The sequence below is a fragment of the Phocoena phocoena genome, chromosome 6 (genome assembly GCF_963924675.1).
Source record: "Phocoena phocoena chromosome 6, mPhoPho1.1, whole genome shotgun sequence".
NCBI lineage: Eukaryota > Metazoa > Chordata > Mammalia > Artiodactyla > Phocoenidae > Phocoena > Phocoena phocoena.
In genome coordinates this window covers 9,279,169-9,303,334 of record NC_089224.1, presented here as the reverse complement: position 1 = coordinate 9,303,334, position 24,166 = coordinate 9,279,169, and the positions used below count along the sequence as shown (strand labels likewise).

The 24,166-nt window shown below is 49.9% G+C and overlaps 1 protein-coding gene across 1 annotated transcript in view; it reads left to right on the top strand.

Moving 5' to 3' along the window:
• The window catches only part of MSRA (methionine sulfoxide reductase A), a 374,946-nt gene extending 351,675 nt beyond the window's left edge, over positions 1–23,271 (top strand). Inside the window, exon 6 of the mRNA XM_065878832.1 lies at positions 22,510–23,271. Coding sequence (XP_065734904.1) covers positions 22,510–22,674 — 165 coding nt within the window. The 3' untranslated portion in view covers positions 22,675–23,271. The remainder of the gene's footprint in view (positions 1–22,509) is intronic.
• Positions 23,272–24,166: the final 895 nt, after the last annotated feature.

Genomic DNA, 24,166 nt, shown 5'->3' with positions numbered 1-24,166 from the left:
TGGACCCTCGCATATATGGTCAATTGATTTTTGGCAAGAGTGTCAAGACCATTCATTGGGGAAAGGACAGCCTTTTCAACAAATGGTGCTGGGAAAACTGGATATCCAGTTTTGTGACTGAATGTAAGGGTAAAAGAATGAAGTTCCCTTACACTGCATATAAAAATTTACTCCAAATGAATCAAAGACCTAACATTCAGAGCTAAAACTATAAAACTCTTAGAAGAAAACAGAGAGGAAAATCTTCATTGGATTTCCAGTGGATTTAGTACAGATCTGCATTGGATTTGGCAGTGATTTCTTGGACGTCACGACAAAAGCACAGGCAACAAAAGAAAAATAAATTGGACTTCATCAAGATTTAAAACTTTTGTGCATCAAAAGACACAATCAAGAAAGTGAAAAGACAACCTACAGAATGGGAAAGAATATCTGCAAATTATATATCTGATAAGGGATTAATATCCAGAATATATTAAAAAAAAAAACTTCTAGGACTCAACGGCAACAAAACAACTCAATTAAAAATGGACAAAGGACTTGAATATACATTTCTCCAGAGAAGATATCCAAATGGCCAATAAGCATATGAAAAGATGCTCGAATCATTAGTCATTAGGGAAATGCACATATCACAATGAGATGCCACTTCACACCCATTAGGATGGCTATTGTCAAAAAATCAGAAAACAGCAGGTATTGGCAAGGATGTGGAGAAACTGGAACCCTCTCGCATTGCTGGTAGAAATGTAAAATGGTGCAGCCACTGGGGAAAACAGTTTGGTGGCTCCTCAAAAAGTTAAATGTAGAATAACTATGTGATCTAACAATTCCACTCCTAGATATATGCCCAAAAGAATGAAAGTAGGGACTCAAACAGATATTTGTACACACATTTTCATAGCAGCGTCGTTCACATAACCAAAAAGTGGAAACAACCCAAGTTTCCCTCAACAGATAAACAAAATGTGGTATATACATACAATGGAATATTATTGAGCCTTAAAAAGTAATGAAATGCTAATACATGCTACCACATAGATGAACCTTGAAAATATGCTGAGTGAAATAAGCTAGACATTATATTAAGTGAAGTAATCCAGTGCGTGATTCCACTTATATGAGCCAGAATAGGCAAATTCATGGGGACAGAAAGTGGGTAGAGGTTACCAGGGTCTGGGAAAGGGGGAAATGGGGAGTTATTGTTTAAAGGGTACAGAGTTCCTGTTTGGGAATATGGAAAGGTTATGGAAATGGCTAGTGGTGATTGTTATACAATAATGTGAATGTTCTTAATGTATTGAACACTTACAAATGCTTAATATGGTGAATATTATGTATATTTTACCATTTAAGAAAAGAAAGTAAGGCAGGACAGGCCCTGAACTTGGGAAGCTCTTTGCTTCGGTTCCCGGAGTCTCCCATCTGAGTGCATTTGGCTGAGGGTTGCTGCCCACTCCCTGCACTATTCTCACCTCCCGGCGCTGTGCTGTGGGTTCACACCCCGCCATGCCTGGGCATTGGGCTGAGAGAGAGCTGCTTCCAAACTGGGGGAGCTCCAGTGAGGTGACCTCTCCTGGAGGGTCCTGGCTCCCACTGCAGCTCCTGCCTGGTAGGGGAGACAGCCCTGCCAGGCACCTCGCACCGAGGGCAGCGCCAGCGGGGTTCACTCTCTACAGTTACTGGCTGCTTTCTTCCTCTGCTCACAGCTTCCGAGCACCCACAGTTTTCCCCGGAGAGGAGAGCCCTGAGTCGGTCATCATTCCAAAGCAGCGAACCCTCAGGACCCCGCATGCACTGTCCCACACCCATGATGCTCCCTGGCAGCAGCTGGAAGCGCAGGCACTCAGATCATCCTTCCCGAAGCCGGCTCCTCGCTTGTGGGGAGGGTGGGAGAGGGACAGAGGGGTGGTGAAGCAGACCACCCACAGAAACACAGTCCCCACAGAGGCGGGAAGAGCCCCTTTCACAGAGGCTTTAGTTGTGTGAGTGAAATAAGCTAGACATAGCTTATTTTTAAAAAGGATAGCAGAGTGTTACTTTGCGGTGGTATTTGTGGTTACTTTGCTTTGCGACACAGAGTCAGTAGGGAATTTTCCAGACTTGAGGTTTAAACCCAGCGTTGTATTTTCCCTGCACTGCATGGCCCCGATGCTGGGGGAGAGCTTGTGCCCTCCTCCCATTTGGGACACGTTGTTTCTGGGAATCAGAGAGACCACCATGCCTACCGTGTCCTTGGCCCCTGAACCCATGGCCCAAGCGTGGACCTCCAAGTTACAGAGTAGTTTCAAGTACCGTTTCCAAAAACCACAAGAGAAAACAGCTTCTGAGCAACCAAAAGAAAAGTCACCAAGTCCCTGCAGTCAAGCCAGAGCCCTCTACCCCGCAGGGCTCTGGTGTTAGGCCTCCACACATATGAAGCCAGAGATTCTCGTTTACCAGCCCTTGCAAGTTAGAAGCCACCCATTCAGATGTCTCGGGACTGCTTTGAGGAAGGCCCTCCGAAGGCACCAGTGAAGCTTCTGGAAGTTTGGCAGCCTGAGCAGAAAGAAACAGCAGCCAGCAGACCAGGGGAAGCCGATGTGAAAATTGCAGAAGGAAGGTGCCTCGCTCTGTGACATCCTGGGAGAAAAATGACGTTGACCAGCCAATAAGAAGTCCCCCTGTGCCGTGTGAGGAGGTGGGACGATGCCTTACACGATTCAGCGGGCTAACGGTGCAGCACCTGCAGGTAACCAGCATCTAACAAATGACAGACACTTTAGAGACACGGTGGGCAGGGGAATAAATAACTCACTTTGGAGAACTTGTTTACAAAAAGTGATAATATTAAAGGTTTTAATTTCACCTTACTGAAGTCAACTTTGTTTACCTGGAAGAAGATGCTTCAGAGGACCCGACCCCAGACCACGTCATCCTCTCGTGCTCGTTCCAACTTTCGGCTCACCTGCGGCCCCTTGATGCAGAGGGGACGTCTCGCTGCCCGCGGGACCAGGAAAGCGGAGCGTCACTGCTCTTTCTCCACAGACAGCGAGGCAGGGACCCTGGCGTGGGAGTCTCGGGCTCACAGCTCCAGGGGAGAATTGCCCCGGAAGTTTTCCTGAATGCCTTTCTCCTCGGCCCCTGTGACCAGCGACGATCACGCCCGGGGCCGGGAGGGAAGGGCATCGCTGTTCCTCCTGCCCTGCCCGCGAGGAAGCTATGAGCAGCGCGGGATTTCATGGCACACCCTCCCCAACTGGCATGGGCTTCAGAGCGAACAGTTGGCATTTCTGCGGGGACAGGCGGCGTGCTCCCTGGAACAGGCCATCGGGGTGGGGCTGCCCCTCCCTCACCTACGGGCTGCCCCCAGCAGCTGTTCCCGACAGGTGCTCGGGCTCTCTGCGGCAGATGGGGACCAAAACGGACCTGTTGGCACGGCTTACTGCACGCCGCCCTCTCACCACACGCTGATGTGTGTACAAACACGCCTGAGCGCGCGGCTTTGTTCTAGAGGGCCCAGCTTGGGGTTCAGGTGACGTCAGAGGGCTCATTCCCGAGGACACTCTTGGTCCCCGGGCCGCCCCTTCAGTCGGAGACCCCTCAGAGTTTGGCCAGCACGCGGGATGTGACCTGTGCCCGCCCCCAGGCTCTGCCTCCTCCCTCCCGCGTGTGGCAGCCGCGTGTCTCCTCACTGGGGTGTTTGCCCAGGTTTCTGCCTGCTTCCCCAGGGCGCCCGGCGAGGCTTTGGGCTCAGGCTGGATGAGGCCCACGAAGGCCAAGCTGCGGTGGCCGCGGCACAGGACTCCAGAGCAGGGGCTGCGCCCCGCTTTGCTCCCGCCATCTGTATCCCAGAGCGTGGTCCTATAGACATAGGATGGGGACGCCTGTGGGGGTCCCAAATGTACCAGGAGCCTCGTCTTTGTAAAATAGCAGGACGCATCTGTGCCCCAGTGCTGGGGACGGGACCAGGCAGCTCAACCTCAGGAGGGAGCCGGAGGGGTGAGCGGTGGGCGCTTCCAAGGGCCCCTTGGCGTCTGAGCGAGAGCCCCCCTCTGACAGACCCGCCCCCGGCCCCGGCCCACGCCCCCCGAGGAGCAGGGCCTCACCAGGGCCATCACCAGTATCGCTGCCCACAGCCTCCAGGAGCCCCCCTGCCCCGTGTTTGGGCTGCTCTTTCCAAACAGCTAACCAGCCAAGGCAACCAGATGAGGGTGACATCTGGCTTGAGACTGTTGCCAAGTCACTACTGTTCCATCCCTGACAGGAAGGAGGTGAGCTCTTTGTGCCAGATTCTTAAAAGAGAGAGAGAGAGAGAATAAAAACGTGTGTTCCCTGCCCTGCATTTCTTTCTTCTCTTTACCCTGACACCTCAGCTGCCACTTTTCTTTCGCTGGAACTTGGACGCCAAGGACCCAATATCCATAACTATTTAGAGCAGACTTTTCCCACCTATGGCGATCAGAGCACTGGAGTAAATGATGTGAACGGGGCTGGAGTGGCGCGATTTAAAGGTGAACTCTGAAGGAAACACACACACACACGTTCATACACGTGTACGTGATGGATCGTGAAGGGCCGAGGGTGACAGAGAAGAGCTTTTCACAGTGTTTTCCATGGTTAAGGCTCTCAGCAGTGAGTGCATTGCTAGTGAACTGAAAAGAATCAAAATAATATAATAGAAATGAAGGCCCATGTTCCCTGTCTTTTCACGGTATGGAGGAGAAATGTTAATGATTTTCACTGTATCCAATTCTTTGTGGAGTGACAGGAACAGCCTGGAACCTAGGCCAGGCTGGAACTGGAAGCAAGATCCATCCACTTGTGTGGGGCAGGGATAGCACAGAGGGACTGTATGAGCTCAGCCAGGGCAGCTAGAGAAAGTCCAGCTGGCAGGCTGAGTGTGGTACCCAACAATCATGGCAGCTTGTTAGCTGTGTGACCTTGGGCAAGTTCCTTAACCTCTCTGAGCCTCTGTTATCCATCTGGAAAATGAGACGTTTTGTGAATTTCCAACAAACATCTTTACAAGGTGATGTTGTCATTTTTATTTTAGAGATGAGAAAATTGAAGTACAGACAGGATAGGCTGACCTGGCCAGGTCATGCAGGTAAGTGGGGTAGCCTGACAGGACGTGAAAGCACAGAAAGGGGAGAGGTGGCGCTGGGGAGCCCAAGAGCAGGCAGGCTAGAACTTACCTCAGAAACATCAGGCAGCAGATCTGAAGCAGCACAGCCCAGGGTGTGTTGGCTCTGTCCCCTCTGCACTGGCAGCCATACCTTGCTTACTTATCTTCAAGGCACCCACTTTTCCCTCTTGGCATAAATCAAGCCGATATCTTACTCCCAAACAAAAAAAAAATGTGTTATTTTTCACATGTGAGCTGTGTCTCCCCTGTTCCGTGCTTGTTCCTTTGATTTCTATGAAGCGTAGGGGGGATTTTCTTTATCCCTCTGAAACGTGTTGTTTGGACCCACTTTTATGGCGAACTGAGAACACCTAGAAATACATCCAGTTCAAGGAACCAAGGTGAGATTTGTGCTGAGGACAGCCTTGAGTCTCGCCTTGCCCGATGTGACATTTTCTTTGTGTCATTTGTGAATGTGACAGAGTTACGTATTTCACAATGTGGAGGATGACGAAGCGCCCCCAGCCTTTCTTCAGCTCCCCTTGGCTCCTGATCAGGGTAGGGGATAGATTTGAGGGTCATGAGTCAGCAGGTCCAGATGTGGAACATATAGCAACGGTCGAGGCAGAGGTTGGTGATGGCCCAGCCTGAGAAGTGTCACTGAGGGTGGGGTGGACTCGTGCACCATTCAGACTGAAGTGTCAAGGTTTGCTTTATGAATATGATTTGCTGGGAGACATCAGCGAGGAAAGAATTGACAATGGCAGTGAGATGCATGGCTTGGGGAATAGGTGGCTGGTTGTGTCGTGTACAAAGAGAGAGAGCAGGGGAAGACGAACAGCTCTGGGAGAGGAAGCAGAATGGCTCCAGTTTGGGCTGTGCCGTGTCTGAAGCTCTGGGAGGGTGCGTGGTAGGATTCAGTAAGGAAGTAAAGAGAAGGGTCTGGATCCCAGGAAATATGGAGAGTGAGTCATTCTTGGTCTAAACAGCACAATACCCGGAGTGTAGGATGGTTTGTATTTTTATCAGAATCCTTGCTGAGCATTGCTTTTCTATTTTACGCCTATTCTGCCTCCTATGATGATTGCATTCTGAGTCCGGATCGCATATCAATACTGGGAGTTTGGTCACGGATCCCTTCAATCTTTAAGCTGCTCTGGCGGTGCAGAGATTCTTTGAGTGGATTAATAGGATTGTAAAGAAGAGCCAGTAGACATAAAATTCTTTCTCAGAAGCAGTAGACACACTGACAAGCTTTGTTTCAGGGGTGATCCTGAGGTCAGCAGCACAGCAGAAAATCTGTGTCATCACAAGCAGGGAGCTAGTTTAATGATAGGAATCAAAAGCCAGAGATAAATGGCCACAACTCTGGGAGGAGAAGTATCAAAACGGAGGTTCTCAGGATCATTAACCCGGACCAATCTTAATTGCCATCCTATAGTGATAGTCAAAGGGGAATATGTAATAAAAAACATTCAAGTTTCTAGACGAAGTTAATTTCTTCCATCACGTTGAAAACAGATAATATAAATATTCCACTGTGGGCCAGGTATATTGTCAGTGGACCTGAAATACTCTTTAGGTAAAAGGCAGCCACAGTGAGCGGTTAAGAACAGGGGCTCAGGGGTCGGTCTGCCTGGGTTCGAATCCTGGCCCCCCACCTCCCTGTGCTGAGTCAGAGGGGCTGTCACGAGGATGGCACACGTGATGCACGCAGGGCGGTGCCTGGCACAGAGTGAGGGCTCAAGGGACGGCAGCTCTCAGCTCCTCATCACCTCTGCTGCTCTCCCGACACACACATTCTCTTGCTTGCCTGCCAGAAACACGGGATTTTCACTGGAGTCTTAATCGACTTCAGTCAAGATATTTCTTCATAGAGAAAATCAAAGGGAAAGAGATTATTCCCCCGAGGCCTGTGTCCAGGTTCTCCCCCAGGGGCACTGCCAGTGTCCTGCACGGCTGTGCAGCTACAACACCCAGCGCTCGTGCGTGGACCAAGCCCCAGCACTCTGGTGCGGGAAGTCTGGTCCCCGGGCTGCCTCCAAAGTACCGAAAATCTGCATGGCATGTAAAACATGAAGTCACTCATTGGATGTGTCTGGGAAAACAGGAAAGGGTGAAATGAGGCTTCAGTTAGTAGGCTCTGGTTTTCCGACCTTCTCTGGGCGTAATCCCTGCCACTTCCCGCAGTGGGACATTCCAAGGGCTCAAAAAGATCATAACGTCTTAAAAAAAAAAAACTAACACCATATGAGCAGGGCTGCTGGAATGGAATATGTAATCTCATCTGTTCCTCAAAACAGCACTGAGAGGGAGGTCACTTATCCCCATTTTGCAGAAGAGATGGCCAGGCCTCAAGGTCACGTGGTTTGGTAGAGCCAGGAATAGAATTCAGACCCGTCTTGTCACTAACGTCTATACAAACATGATCTACTTGAGAACCCCCGAGATACTGTAAGGAAGTTTTGATACTTGGGGATACAAAGCACTGCTTTAACTATATAGCGCCGTTGTCTTTATTGTCTTACCTCCAGGTTACATGGGCTCAGATCGCCTTCACCGGAAAACGTGCCGGTGATATGGTGGCGTTACCACATTGAAGTTGTATAATTAGCTTATGTTCCTGCCATCTTCTCTTGAGAGAGTTCCAGTTCTCCCACTGGTTCTGAGCCTTGAAGAAAATTTAAATTATGCTTTGGCAAAGAACACCCATAGCCTATTTCAGATTCCTTCTCTTTTATGTTCCCATTTCTTTTCTCCCTTCTTCTCTCCCTTCCTTTCTTCTTTCAAAAAAAAAAACCCTGACTGTACTTCACTGCTAAGAAGCTTGAACAACCTGAATAGAGAGTCTTCATTAATCCAGACCCCTCCGTCTTATCTCCACTCGGGTGTCATTTGTTCCTTTGTGACTGTATTAGCAATTAGAAGAAATGAAGAGGCAAGAGTCCTCCAGTGATGCCTGCTTAGAAGTTGAGATGCAGTTGAAACTAGGAAGCAGCGCAGGCTCATCACCTACAGCTCCTAGACCGCACACTGAGAGTATCACAGGGAACAGCCTTTTGTGGGCCATCCTCCCATTGACTTGCACTGTGTCAGCTTTAAGCCTTAGAGGAAACCAACAAAAGCTTCTTTTCTTTCTTTCTTTAGCATCATCATATATTCTCTACCATGTGAGGCTGGAAGTGAAAGCATTAAAGCAAAATAGATCTTAAATGCATTTTCTCTTAGAGATTTTATTTTACTTCATAGTCCTATTTTTAGTTTCCTTTGATAATAAAAAAATTCCAATCATTTCATTCTTAGCCCTAGACAATACAGTGCAAGGTTATACATATTGCAGCCCCAGGAAGAATTTCTGCTTGCAAGCTGGCCAGCCTGTTTGCAGTTGACAGATGTAACCTACTCCAGGGCAGAGGAAGTCTCAAGGGAGGTTTTAATTTCTTAATATTGAAATGAGCACAACTTGTATTGTCTTAATCAGTGAATAAAAAAACAATAAAGTTGCTAAGTCTCATTTTTTAAACTCAGTGTAAGAGGATTTTAAGAAATCACAGTTGCCCTTTAAGTTACTGTTGAGTTAATTTTCTCTGTGTTCGAGAAAATTCTTCCAGTGGTTCTGCAGATAGACAGTTGTACTGCAATTACGTGAAACATTTTTCTGAGCTGCTCTGTGGACACCACTCCTCGGCAGGGAAAGGGTGTGTGCTAAGGTGTGCAGAGTTGTTGTACTTTTGTCTTTGAAGAGAACATGACTTGGCTTTCATCACACCTCGTGAGCTCAGAATACAGAAGTATTCATTTAAAATTTCAGCAGAGATCTTTTAATGCAAAGTGCATTCTTTCACAATATATGCTACTTTAGGCAAGGGACTGTATGAGGAATACTTCTGACTATAAATAAAGAAAGGATTTTCTAATGAGAATTAGTGGCCTCTATAAAGTCATAATAAACGTTTCAACTGTTTGTCTGAACAAATAATTTTATACACAAAACGTTGATGTATTACATGTAGTCATTCTTATGTATTTCTCAATTTAATCCAACTTAAAACCACATTTCTTAAAAACTAAAGTTCACCGATTTCTGGGGCCATAGGCTAGTCAATTCTGGTTCCCTGGTAGCTTGTATGGTGCCTTCATAGGGACACAGTAAATGTTTCTTGAACTAAATTGAAAAAGAAAATTGCTTAAGGTGCTGTGTGTGTGTGTGTGTGTGTGTGTGTGTGTGTGTGTAGAGAAAGAGAGATACAGACATTATATACAATATAAAATATGAAACAATATGTTACAGATGTGGAGCCAAGGTGCTCATGGGGAACATAGAGTTTCAGGGTAGGGGTTGTGCATTTGAAATCAAAATGCACCTTTGGAATATATATTCTCAAAACTCAAGAATAACAACAAGTAAGTCAATTTAAAAATGGGTAAAAATCTGAACAGACAGTTCACCACAGAAGATATACAGAAGGCAAATAAGAACATTAAAAGATGCTTGGCATTATTAGTCATTAGGGAAATGCCAATTACAACCACACTGAAAGACTGCTACACACCAGTTAGAAGGGCTAAATTAAAAAATAATGGCAATACCAGGTGCCGACAAGATGCCAAGCAGTAGGAACTCTCAAACATTGCTGGTAGGAATGCAGAACGCTCCGGAACTTTCTTATCAAGTTCAGTGTACATTTGTCACGTGCCCCAGCAGTCCCACTCCTAGGGTTTTGCCTAAGATAATTAAGACTTAGTTCAGACAAACCCGATACCTGAATGTTCAGAGCAGCTTTATTCATAACAGCCCTGAACTGGAAACAGCCCAGATGTCCTTCAGTTGATGAAAGGATGGCCAGACTGCAGTATGTATATACCTGAGAAAGTGCTACTCTCTCACCTCTGGCTGACCTCAAAGCCCTGCACAGGTAGGGGAATTCCCTGGCGGTCCAGTGGTTAGGACTTGGTGCTTTCACTTCCGGGGGCCTGAGTCAGGGTTAGGCTTATGGCTAGGCCCAGGTTCAATCCCTGGTCGGTGAACTAAGATCCCACAAGCCGTGCCATGCAGCCAAAAAAAAGGGGGGGGGGCTTCCCTGGTGGCGCAGTGGTTGAGAGTCCGCCTGCCGATTCAGGGGACACAGGTTCATGCCCCGGTCCGGGAAGATCCCACATGCCGCGGAGCAGCTGGGCCCGTGAGCCATGGCCGCTGAGCCTGCACATCCGGAGCCTGTGCTCCGCAACGGGAGAGGCCACAGCAGTGAGAGGCCCGCGTACCGCAAAAAACAAAAAACAAAAAAAAAACGCCCTGCACAAGTAAGGAGAGAGAGAAAAGGCAGAGTTAAAAAACCACTGTAGCATTGAAGCTGTGTTTGCTCCAACACACAGAGGGCCAAAGGGTAGAAGTCTCGTTGCTTCCCGACAGGTAAGGAACCCTGTGCCCAATCATTAGCTGACCGAGCAGAGATACCAGTGACACACATGGAAGGGAGCACACACTTTACAGAACTAGTCCAAGAAGTCGGTGAACAAATGAACAGCAGCAACAGCAGCAAACCGAGGGGGAGGGTAGTCTGGTTTTCAGTTACCACTGTATTATTTAAGATGCCCAGTTTTCAAGAAGAAATTACGGGACAAAGAAACACGGAAGTAAGACTTACTAGACAAAGACTTTAAATCAGCCATTGTAAATACACTCAGAGAACTAAAGGGAACCATGACTAAAGAATGAAAGGAAAGAAAATCTGAGAACACCGCTCACCAAATAAAGAATATCAATAAGGAGAGAGAAATTATATTAAAAAAGAGAACTAAATAGAAACTGCAGAATTAAATACAAATAAATAGAAATTCAAAGGTACAATAACTTAAGCAGAAACAAAATCACTAAAGGTGCTGAGTTGGTGGAAGAAAGAACAAAGTTAGGTTAATTGGAATCAGAATTGTCCAGTCTGAGCTGTGGAAATGATAAAAAATAGTCACAACTCTGAGACTATTCTAAAAACCACTGAGGTGTCAACTTCAAAAGGCTGAATTTTATGGTATGTGGACTATATCTCAATAAAATAGTTATCTGAAAAAAAGAAGCACAGTTTAGAAAAGGCTCTGTCTGGAACACATGGCTCAGAGAGAAGGGTGACCTCCTAGTTTAATCCTCTTCGTTTTACAGTTGGGGAAATGGAGGCCCAGACCCAGACAGGTGAAACAAGGTGGCCAGTGCTTGAGGTGTAATCGACAGGAACTCTTTACCCATTTTACAGTTATGGTGACCAGCCAGCCCAACTGAGCCCAGACTTTCCTAGTTTTAACACTGACAGCCCCGCATCCCGAGAAGCCCCTGGCCTCGGGCAGCATGGTTGGCTGCACTGCCTGCAGTTCTCACGGGGACAGATACTCTTTCCTGTGGCTCTGAATCGCTGACATTCATACGTAGATGAGAGATGGTGGTACTCAGAAAAGTTCCTCTGCCTTGCTGAACTCAATGTTCTCAACTGAAGCAGCTGGCATTTTGCTTTAAGTTCTTTTCTATTCACCCTTTCAGAATGAAGGATCTTTCCTTTTAAAGAAATCTGCATTTCATCCACAAGGTGAAAGCCAGTGTCCTTGGCTTCCTTGAAAAGTGACAAGTGGATTCTTTTGTATCCCGAACGCTAAGGATATAACAGAAACAGAGGTTGTCGTTAATTGATTTCAGATATGAAAAAGCAGATTATAACCCCTTAGAGATATATTCAGAGGAGAGTGGGAGAGGGAGAGAGATCCATTTCCTGTCAAACTAAAAGCCGTGAAGGGAAAACTTGTATAGGAAAAGTCACTTGAATTCCGTTTCAAAACCAGCAGACCTCAAAGGCAAGGGAAACCAGCGGTCCTTGAACATGTGATTGATGTTGGCCACCTCGTGGCTGGAGGAGACGCTGCAGAAGCCAGAGCAAATGGGCAGTGGCACGTTTCGGCCACACAGCTCTGCGCCTCTCTCCCTGGCCTGCAGCTGGGGTGCCCAGCTCAGCCTCCCTCCTTTCCAGGCCGGGGCTGCCACCCAGCCCAGCCTGACACGGGGCTCCTCCTTTCAAGGCACTCAGTAGAAAGTGAGGAAGGACCCAGTTCCTCTTGCCCCCAGGAAATGGTGCTTGGAATTTATAAGGTATGGGGAGGTGAAGGATGACAACTAAGTCATATCGTCCCCACCTTGGCTCAGTTTGCCTTAAAGCCGTGGCCGCGGCCGAGCAGATGAAACTGAGAGGCATCGGCCAGCTTTGCCTGGGTTCTAGCGCTTCCTCTAATCCTGTAGAGTGTTTCCACGTGTCCCTGTGATCGCAGGGCAGTGGATGGACAGAAACTGTGTAGCTCGGTTACCTTAAATGGGAGCAAACAGAAAAACAGGCCATAAACTTGATGCCTCCAAAGGCCTCGCCCCCCATCTGCTTTCATCTCTTCCTGCTGTTCAGCTGAGCCCCTTTCAGCTTTCCCCTGCTCCCCATCCAGGCCCTTCAGCACCCCTCGAATATGCCTCATGACCCCCTCCCGCCGTGTACTCGGAGCAGACCCACCTCTGCACTCCCCAGCCTGTGGGCGTGGCTCCCGTTTTGCCACATGTCAGTCATCACTCCGCACTCTCAGGCCATCCCATACTCATCATGTGACCCGACTCCCTGCCTAAACCATAAACTCCTTGAACGCAGGGAGCTTTTCTTCCTCAGTCTTGCCTCACGAGCACCTGCTGCGTACACAGTAGGCACTTAGGGTGTGATTGCTCGCATGCCCGTCATTATTCCTGCTTTAGAGATCGTCTTATTCACCTCTCTGTCCCTAATGTCTAGCACAGTGCGTGGCGCCTAGCAAATGCCCCACCATGATTGCTGAAATTAGTTAATTAAGTCAAATTGGAGAGTTAAAAAAAAACTTATTTGCGGGGAAGTCGCACGACTGGCTCGCGTGAGCAGTGCCTGCCTTCCCGGATCTTTCAGCATCACACCCCGAACCAGGGAAAACCAGGGTCTGTAACAGAGGAAATAAAGTATTCCGTTCGGGGACTTGCTGCAGATTGTCACCGCCTCGCAGCAGGGCCAGCTGGGAGCGATGCTGCTGCTGTGGCAGAGGGGAAGGTACGAAGCTCATGCTGGTGCCGGACAGTTTCTTCCCAGGAAGAACGTCAGTCCCTTCCTCTCACATCCTGGTGATCAGAGGAAGTCGTACAGGCAACCTGACATCAAGAGGGAGGGCAAGGGATGTTGGTGACCGTGAACACAGTCTGCCGTGCTTGTCTGCTAGAGCACAGTTTCTCAAATCCATGCACATGGATCGCCTGGAGACGGTTTTAAAACTCAGATCCTGATTCAGTAGGTCCGGGAAGGGAGCCAGATTTTGCATTTCTAACAAGCTGCTGGCCTATCGTCCACACTCTGAGGACCAGGGAGAAAGCTTTGAATCCTTACTGGCCACACCGAACTCCTTCCCTGTCCCCTTCTCTGCAGAGACAGAACTCGGCTCATAGCTCTATCATTTTGTGCTGCAAACCAAGAAAAACCTCTTTGCCAGTCAGCAGACACTTGTGGTTTACCTCACAGGCAAGGGGGACACAGAGGAATAAATAATGAAAGTCATTAACAGCTCAACACAACTGCAGAGTCTGGGGAAGGACAGAGCACAAGGATGCTGCAGCTGTTCTCAGAAGCCAGAATCCTTCCATCCAGAGGCCACCATTTGCATAAGCAGGTTGGGTAAATGGACCAAATTAGACCTAATTGTGTCACCTCTGTCTGCTGTGCCTCCCATGGTTTCACGGAGCTGGGAAGGGTCAGTGCAGCTCTGACTGGGCCTCATAAAAGCTTCAGCCCCATCGAGCACCCTCCTTGTCCGTGTCACGTCTCTGTCCCAGGATCTCCTGCTCGCCCTTGCAAGTGCTGACGGCCACTGAGGGGTTGCAGGGGGCGGTATCCATGGGTCCAGAGCCTCGAGCTCCTGTTGTCCCAGGGTCCTCCCTGGTACAGGAGGCGGGCAGCCTGTCCACCTCCTCCTTGGGGCTGAAGCTGAACCCCTGTGGGCAGTGGCAAACCTGCTCCCCACGCCACTGCAGGGGCATGGTGCTGAGCTGCCAACACACGTGCCTCTGCTCAGCTCGGAAGAGATGCTGTTTTTTTCTTTCGAGTGGTTTTATTTAAAAGCCATGCCAGTCACTTTATATCCTTTCTCCGAAGTTTTGATTGATGGCAATCTGGTCAGCCAGAAGCTGCCAATGGAATAAAACTGCTGACTTGGGCATCGGCATTGGCTGAGCTTATTAAACCTGCACGGGTGTGTGTGGGGTGTGTGTATGTGTGTGTGTGTGCACGCGCACACGCGCAGGATGGAAACATAGCACGGGATTCGATGGAGTTAGATCTGGAACGAACTGAAGGGCCCTCAGTTCAGAAGGGCAAAGTAGGAACCAAGGAGGGGCTGTGCCTGTATATGCTCCCTGCTGCCACTAGAGGGCAGAGTGCAGGCCAGCATCAGGGTCTCTTGGGTCCTGCCGGGAGCCTTTTCCTCTGTAAAGGAGAGCTGGTGGGCCTGCGGGGCAGCAGTCTCAGGTTGATCTGTTAAAAGCCAAACCAAACCCTAATCTCCTGTGGGCTCAGTATCATAAACTGGATTTCCGTTCTAGGACACTAAGTTCTTACCGTTAAAATATCTTTAAAAAATGATCATAAAATCAAATGACACACGCTTACACTTTACAAATAATTACATAAAAACCGAACACTTAAGGTAAGGCTAATTTCTTCTGGTGGGTGGAGGAGACGGGGTTTGCTTGGATCAGACTTAATGAGGCTTTAAAAAATATGCATCTGATGAGGTTTGAACTCATCAGGTACCTTCTCCCTTCCTGGTGACTTTCTCATTGTCAGCAGAGCTGTTTCTCATTGGGCCTTCAGACTGTCTTGAAAATGCTCATTGCCCATTGGACATGCCGCCGGCACGTTCCAGCGCCCTAAGAAGGGGGGGTGGGCGGTTGCCGTGATGACTTTTTGTGTCCAAAGGTTCCGAATACAGGGCCCATGGATGGACTCAAAGGGTCATAGGATACTTTGAAATTATAAGCAAATATTTGATCGTGAGTTTATGTGAGAAGAATGTCCACAGTGTTTATCAGATCTTCGAGAGAATCCATGACCCGCCCCCCACAAGATGTTAAGATCCCCTATCATAAATTGGGGTTTCTTTTTTATGATGATATATTTTCTAAAAAGAGAAGGTGTCCATAAGTCACTCCATCTAACATGGGGGTTGAATGTATATCGCTTGGTATTCTCATGTGCACTTGTATTCACATACGTGTGAGGACACACATGCAAATGTGTACATACATCCTCGCCCACACACATGTGTACACACACGTGTGCCAGTGTCTCTAGAGCCACCCCCTCACCCATCCCTGTCCTGCTCTGTAGAATTCCAGCTCAAGCTTCCTGGTGGGTTCATACTGACCTTCTATACCTAAGACACGTGTGTGGCAGGACAGGGCAGACTCAGCTCCCTGGGGTCTCACCCATCCTGTATTTCCAAATTCCAGGGACAGCATGTATGTGGAAAGGAGCATGAAATCCAGAGCCAGACAGATCTGGATTCTTATCCCAGACCCACTGGTAACTCTCCAGGCACATGAATTTGAGCGTGATTCTTAATCTCTTTGAGTTTCCTTGTGGGTGGAGTCAGAATAACTATTCCCCCACCCCTACAGGATTCCTAGCGTGATGAAATGAGAAAATGAAAGACAGGGCGACCGTCCTAAGCTTGCGTCTGCCCCTTTGGAGGGCCCTGCAAGCCCCTCCTCTGACATCCATCAGAAAATCGATGTGGAGCCTAGCATTTAACATGCAAACTCTGCTTTCCTGACACTTGAAGTAGGTCTTCTGCCATCTTTTGGATTCAAATGATACTTGGAAAGTTTGTGGAATTCAGTATTTGGTGGGGGGGGGGGGGCATTTATCCCTCTGAGTGGCTGGGAGGCAGGCAGTGCCATCTCTCTATTAGGGGGCCTTAGAGGAGCTCTCTGATTGGCCCTCCATCTTTACAATGCAGTCATTGATAGGTGGCATCAGTTGAGGTGGGACAAGATAAAGAATAACCGAACCACATGTTTGCAGCAAGTCTTTTTACTGTTGAACTCCTTTTGCACTTCCTTGGAGGAGATTAACGTCAAAACGGGGGGCAACTGATAAAAACAATCCAGGAAGGATCTGTGTAACTGTCATGGGGTGGGCTTGTCATGCAGCAAACAGTGTTATTTGACAGCTGAAAAAAAGCAATGACAAGCAACCCAGTGTCCATTGAGGGATGAAGGGGTAAACAAAATGTGATGCATACATACAGCGGAATACTATTCAGCCTTGAAAAGGAAGGAAATTCTGACACAGGCTACAACATGGATGAACCTCAAGGACATTATGCTGAGCGAAAGAAGCCAGTCACAAAAGGACAAACACTGTAGGATCCCATTTCTGAGTACCTAAAATAGTCAGATTTACAGAGACAGAAAGTAAAATGGTGGGTATGAGGGACGGTGGGGAGGGAGGAATGGGGAGTTGTTATTTAATGGGGACAGAGTTTTAGTTTTGCAAGATAAAAAGTTCTGGAGACTAGTCACGCAGCAATGTGAATGTACAAAACACTACTGAACTGTATACCTGAAAATGGTTAAGATGGAGAATTTGAAGTTATGTGTATTTTCCCACAATTTTAAAGAAAGTCAGTGAGGTGACCAAGAAATATGTCACATGTTTTGAGGTCCAGGGATGTGAGCAGGGTGGGGAGAGTATGATCCAAATATAAGTGTCTAGGTCTCTTGGATATTTTGAAATAGTGACCTGTCCCTCTCTAAGGGGAGGGTAGCTCCTTCGTCTGGCCACGGTGGTCTTGTAGCAGTGCTGGAAATAGTCAGGAGACAGGTTCTCGTCCTGTCACTGATGAGTGGCTCTGGACAAGCCTCCGCTCTGCCTGCGCTTTGGTGTCCTCCGCTGAGAAATTAGAGGACAATTCTCCCCTCTTCAGTCAGTGAAAGCCTCGCATGGACTACGGTGCGTGCGGAAGCCCTTTGGAGACACTGCAGTTCAGGACGAACACAAGGACTTGGGATTGAGGCTGCTTCTCTGCCTTGATACACTTCTCGCCCTACCTGTTGATGCTCCAGCATGGCCTGCACTGCTGTGGCCTCCAGGCAACATTCAGTGTGGCCTCAGAGCCTGTCGTTTCTACGCAATACGCTTTGTATCCCTGGGCACCTGGAGAATCTCAGCGACGCTAACAGTGAGCTTCTTAGCGGGTTGCAGTAAGCGGAAAGGTCACGTGTTCATTAATTTTATTAAAAGAAAGGCTTCCTGCTGGCAGCCCTGGAAGGGTGGGTTGGGCCCAGGACACTCCCGCTGGCAGAACATCTGTAAGGGAACGGCCTGGCCACCTCCTCCACAGGCTGGGGCTGGAGACACTGCTTGGGAGCTGGGAGCTCTGCCCCAGCTTATTGACCCCCCCACCTCTTTTTCCTGCTCCACAGAGATGGGCTGTGCAGCTGTAGAATTAGGACGTGCCCGCGGGTGGAGATGAAGGCCTGCCTAAGGAGGGCAAGATGGTGGGCTCCTTTCCCCCAGGGTGGGCACTGATGGGGAAGTAGGTCAGGACTACCACGTAGTCAGAATGTGCCAGGATGCTCTGCGCCGTCTTGGACTCTCATCATAGCGCATTGAGGGAAGTATCGTGCCCATTTTACAGATAGAAAAGCTGCTTCCGGGAAGAAAATGATAAGAGAATAAAGGCAGAGGAGGCTTCCTGGGGCCATGTAAGAAAAGGGTGAAGTAAGAGTCTGTGAGAAAAGCATCTGATCAGTTCTACTAGGTGCCCCTCCCACAAGAGATTCAGAACCAGGTGTCACACTGATGTGCGTTATTTCACGTTAGACCCCACTTACTTCCTTCTTAAAAATCAGCAAAAATAAAAATAAAAATGCAACAAACAAGGAGCTCTAGATAACTGTTTTGGCGTCAACAAGAGTGGAAGGTAGAAAAATGAGGGCTGGGCGTAGGGGCCAGTTAGGCCCAGTGGCTCTTCCTCGGGGGCTGGTCCTGGTGAGGGAACAGGCAAAGCAAGCGGATGTGCAGGGCCGCCCTTCTGAGTGGCTGTGGGTGAACAGCCCTGGAGCCTGGAGTGACGAAGAATGAGTTGGGCCTGGGGGTTGACCAGCGAGAGAGCGTGTTTCCTGGAGGCATCTGACAGGGGTTTGAGCCATCCGGGGGAGGTCACTTTGACCTCACGCTCTGCACTCCGTTTCAAAGGTGGCTCTGTAGAGTCTGAAGGAAGAGCACAGAGTCTCCTTGGGCGACGTCGGCCCGGTCTGGAGGCAGGGCCCACTAGCCTGGGGTCCCCCAGGGATTCATTCTGAGAGGTTGGCTATGCTTGAGGCCAGAGCGTTTGCTGCAGCTGCTTTCAACTCTTTATCTGCCATGATTTTCCTATGGGCAGCCCACTCTCATGGGTACAGCTTCCTTTTTATAAGATACCAGGAACCTCTGTGGGTGATGTGATTCATCATTTCTATAATCAGGAACGGCCTGTCATCGGTGTGGTCCCTGTCGTGGATGATGGGGGAGGCCACACATGTTCTAGCTCTCCCGACACTCCCTGCCCTCCCACGCGAGTGGGCAGGTGAGCGCGAATGATGCGAGGATCGGGGTAGCCTTCCATCTGCCCTAATTCATGAAGGAAAAGTAAGTTACAAACAACGACGTTGCCGTTATCAGTCACAAATTACTTACGACAGCCCCAGTAACTGATTGGGGACCTGGCGCACGGAGATGCTTTAGGAGAAGGGTCTGGAGACTGAGGTGCACCCGTCAGCACCAGCACAGCTTGGGCATGAGGCCAGACTGGACTTTGGGGGCCAGAGGGACCATCTATAACCCGGTCTTCATTGCCCACCACCCCCATCACCTCAGTCACCCCCGCCCCCAAAGAGTGAAAGGGCTTTTTCGGGAGCTGCAGGTGATGCTGAGGCCATCCTTCTGTGCAAGATGATTGGCCCTCTCTCCACGGACACGGCCGCTGCAACGCATGGTCTAAAGAGTAAACCCGCCCTGGGAAACTGGCCGAGAGTCTGTGACAAGGAAAGTGACGGACCCACTCAGCTTCCTGGTCCCCGAGCTCCTCCTCGCTGCCCCTTCCCAGGTCCCCAAGGAGGTGCTTTGGCTTGAGGCAGCAGCAGGGACCCAGGTGGAAACCCGAAGGTTAAGAGGAGCGCCAAGAGATCCCCAAGACTCGTTCACTCATTTCTTATATTGATACATTAAGCGCCGAGATAAGGTAGAGAAACAAGACAGTCCATACTGTCAAGGAGCACGCGGTCCAGCACGTGTAATGCCAGAGGGGAGTGGAAGTGGATAATTGCGATGCGATGTCTCAAGCGCCATAAGGGGTGGCAGTGTCGTGGGAGCCTAGAAGATGGACTAACTTCAGCCCTAATGAATCAGGAAAGGTTTTATACAGGTGGAGACATTTGACCTGAGAGGTGGGTAGGAGTTCATGCCATGGAGAAGAGGGAACATTCTAAGGAGGTCGTGTGCAAGGGAATGGAATGTTCAGGAAATATGTAGGGGTCAACACGACCCAAGAAAATAGTACGTAGAGAGGGAAAGGAAAGAGCTAGAGAACGGGGAGGGAGTGAGGCTGAGGTGGGGTGGGACCCAGCAGGAAGAGGGAAGGGCCGGCAGGTTCTCCCAGGGATCAGGGTTTAAGGAGGAGCTATTACCAGCAGCCGGCTCTCCCAGCAGCTCTAGGGTGTGTGTGTGTGTGTCCCTCCGGATGCAAGTGAGGAAGCAGAGGGCCGGGGCTCTGGGAAGGAGGGAAATAGAGACAAGATAGGGTTTTCGTTTTCCCACTTCCTCTGTTGTACATCTAGTTTCTTTTGGGCGCTTTTGTCCCCTTTCCCCAGTTTCAGAGCGAGGTTGAGGACAGCCCCGTGCTAAGTGAGGCCTCAGCCTGGACGCTGCTGGCCCAGTGCACGGGGGCGACGTCCACCGTAGAGCAGACGTGGCCAGAATGTCCCAGCCTAATGGGAGGCGCAAGAGGGCAGCGTGTGGGTCTGTCTCCTGCGGGTTTTCATCGCTTTTTATTCTCGGTTTTTCCTGCCATCTTGTGGTGGATCCTGGTACTGCAGCCCCCTCCCCACACCTCCCTTCCCGCTGCTCCCCCTGGGGTGGTCGTGGGCAGGGGTCGCTCGGAGCTGGCGTGAGAGGGGGAGGGTAGCAAGGCAATAGCGCCCACTGGCACCGGCCTCCCTACCTCGGGGAAAAGAAGCTTCTGGAGACGGCGGCTGCGGCCTCCAGGGCCTCGGGAAGGCCGTCCTTGTTTGTACCAGGATGGCCATTTGTGAAGAAGAAAGATGCGGGCAGGCGGGAGGGCTGCGAGTGGGGAGGAGGCCCGCGCAGAGGACTAGCCGGGAGGTCACTCCCGACTCGAAGTCTGCCCAGACAGTTAACCAGTCCCGGGTCCTCGTGCTCACGCAGGTTCTGGTTCCTGAACACATTCCTGGCACTAAATGCCATGTTCGTCGCGGTTCATCACAGAAACGGAAAGTGTTGGAGATATTTTAAGCGGGGCGGGTTTCACAAAGGGAATTTGGTGCTTCCAGAATCATTTGAAAGGCTGGTGGAGTGAAGGTCAGGGAACAGCACCTCTGGGTTTCAGGAGGCCAAGAAGTTACAGAAGTGGCTAGAAATCATTGCGATGGCTTTGATTGCCCACAGCACAGGGGTCAGAGCCCCAGGTCTGCCCTCTGCCAGTGCTCGTGCCCATCCCCACAGCTGCACCTGGCCGATAACAGCTTCTCCTCGGATTTACCCGCCAGCTGTCACGTGCCCTTCTCCCATCGGCGGGATCTCAACCGGGGCACGGCAGGCGGTGGGATGTCAGAAAAGCATTTTCCCAGCTTGCAGCCAATGCAATAGCAGGGCGAGCCGAGGGTGTCAGGGGCCAAGACGCAGTATCGGACACAGACTTTTAAATATGGACGATAATAATAGCATCAATACTTCTTTCAGACGGCTGCCGTGAGGCTGAAGTTAACCCAGAGCGTGGCATATGGTAAACCCTCGATAATCGCTCGTTTACACAGAACTGCCAGAACTGAAGTCAGAATGGCTCGCCATTCTCCTGTCTAACCCTTGTAAGGAAACGGGCCGCCTCTGAGCTGCGGGCTCCAACCCGCCCGCCTTAGTCAGGATCCTTCCTTTACCCATCCTGGGTCTGCCTGGCGTCAGATCCGCAGTCAGCTTCATTCTGGCGCAGAGGGCTGGGCGGACATTTAGGAAGAAGGTGAAGGTTCTCAGGGAAAATCAGGGACTCGTGCTGAGTATTAAATTGGATTCCCTGTGCTGTGCCGATTTGAGGACGTCATCTTAAATGGACCAACGACGGTCAGAGCCCGGTCAGTTCCATCATGAAAACACAAGTTGGGGCTCGGCCGCGCACCCCTGTCCAAAATGGAATCAGTGAACCTGGGTCGCGTCTCTGCTGCCTTGCGCTCAGATACCCCGAGCAGCCTGTACCAGGAAAGAAATAGGGCACAGCTGAAATCCAAAAGGGAAAGGAAACGGGCTAAGATCCATGGGGAACAATGACGAGTTCTTCATCCGTCTCCTGCCCCAAATAGCTCCGCTGTCCTCCCCCACTGGTGTTTACATGTGTTCCTTGCCTGGCAGCAGATGCCACCAGGCCTTAAACTGGGTCACAGAGGGCGGTGAGGAACCGACCAGGCCCTCAGGCCACGTCCTCCCCTGCCCTCACTCCCCAGAGGCTCCAGCCTGGAGCGGCAGAGCCCGGACCCCAGGTGGCCCCTGCCCTCCAGGCATCCTGGCGGGGTCCCTGCTGCTCAGAGCCACAGCCGGCGAGGGGGGTCCTCTGTCCAGCCTGTGAGGGGGCAGAGGGGTCGGCACTGGGTGCTGCTGCAGCCTCCCCGCCCCCTCCTGCCCCGCCATCCCCTCTCACCGCAGCCAGGCGCCAATCCCCTCAGGGACCCCAGCCTCCCCAGGGCAGCCGGGGAGCCACACGGCCCTGCTGCTTCCCCTGGAAACAGGGTGGCTTCACACACACCCACAGGGCCCAAACCTGGGCTCCCGACACCCACGGGGGCAGAGGTGGTGTAGAGGGTAGAGCATAACTTACAGTCAGAACCAAACCCAATCAAACCCAGCCCGGATTTCAGACCCCAGCGCCCTGGGGCACACGAAGGGAGAAGGTTGCCCAGAATAACCCAGCAGGGAAGTGGCCGAGCCCGGGCCCCAAGGACCGCTGCGCACCCCCAGCCACGTGTCTGCCCCTCCCATCCTGACCTCCTGGCCCTCCTCCTTCCCGGGATCCCTGCGCTTCGGGTCCTGATGGCGCCTTTCCCTCCACAGGTTCTGTCAGAGCACGGCTTTGGCCTGATCACCACCGACATCCGTGAGGGACAGACTTTCTACTACGCAGAGGATTACCACCAGCAGTACCTGAGCAAGATCCCCAACGGGTACTGCGGCCTCGGGGGCACCGGAGTGTCCTGCCCGCTGGGTATTAAAAAGTAAAAAGTAATTTCTCCCCACATGTTCAGCCCTTGAGGTCACAGCAAAAATGCTTCCAACAAATCGAGCAATTCTTTTGTGGTTCATTCACATCAGGTGCTTTTTGAAGTGCACAAAGGCATTCATAAAAGTCTGCTTTATTGAGGTGTAATTTACATGAAGTGCAGTGGCAAGCTGATAACGTGTAATTTATCTTCTAATAAGTTATGGTGGGAGGAGAGCTGTGAAATTTTTTGGATCATTTGGTGTCTGAACGAGAATAATGAATAATCAGTGTTCACCCTTCTTGTGACTGGGTGCCTGCCAGGGATGCTAGGGAACCAAGCTGGGAGATCGTCGGAGGGGATAGGGCATCCTTTATCTGTGCCCTGTCCCACCTCACAAGCCCTCCTGCCCTCCAGTGCCTTAACATTTGCAAACACTTATAGCCACAATGAATCATTCACTGAAATACTTTGCCCAGCTGATCCTATACGTGTGTAAAGGGCTTTCTCTCTCTTTTCGGCCCTCCTCGTGGCAGAGAAGAGATGTGAGTTAGCTTGATGAATTTTAACGCTTTGCTCACAGCTATGAGAAATGCTTGTTCTAATAAAAGTCTACAGTCTAATAATACAAACTGTCTGATATCTCATCTGTCTTTTACTTGTTTAGGTAGGATATTTCTAAGTATTGTAAGATAAATTTTAGAGCTCTCAAAGAGCTTGCGAAGGAAAAAGTCTTAAGAATCATTTTCCCCCAAACGGGAAATCTGATTGAAATCTTTAGAAAACAGGTACGCCTCTAGCTTCTTGCAACTTTAGTAATAATAGCTGTTTTCAACATGCCTATTACAGCCGTCACATCAGGGGCTATTCTAGAGAGCAGACACATGGAATCTCTGCCCTTAAGAGTCTTTATATTCAAGACCAGGGGTGGGGGAAGTACACAATAAACAGGTAAACACATGAATAAGTAAGATAATTGCTGGTCCTGAGAAATGATAGGAAGATGGTGAATAGGGCAAGATGTTAAGTTGAGCCTGGGTGCTATGGAGTTGTGTTCAGAGCTGTGTTAGCCACGCTGGTCAGGGGAGGTGGTGAAGACCTCATTACAGAATGAGGTCTGTAAAGGGGTGACACACGTAAGTTGAGGACTGAATGATCTGAATGATGCAAAGGAGGAACGGACACACGAGTTGGGAGGGGAGAGCGGAGCTCTGGGGGCAGGAGATGGACTAAGAAATAAGACATAAGTTTCCCCCTGGATATAGTCCATTTCTCTCTCTTCCCGCTTGGAATTCTGCTGTGTCCTAAACACCTCAAGAATACTCAAGTGGAGTAGCTATCCCTAATCACTGTCAGCATCCCCACTGTGGTTGCTTGAAGGAAAAGCTTTCCAAATACAAGGACCAGGAAGTATAAATGGCCCAAGACGGGGGATTTTGTGATGTTTGAGAAACAGAAAGGCCAGTGGGGCTGGAATAGTGTGAATGAGGAAGGTATTGGGGAGAAGTATC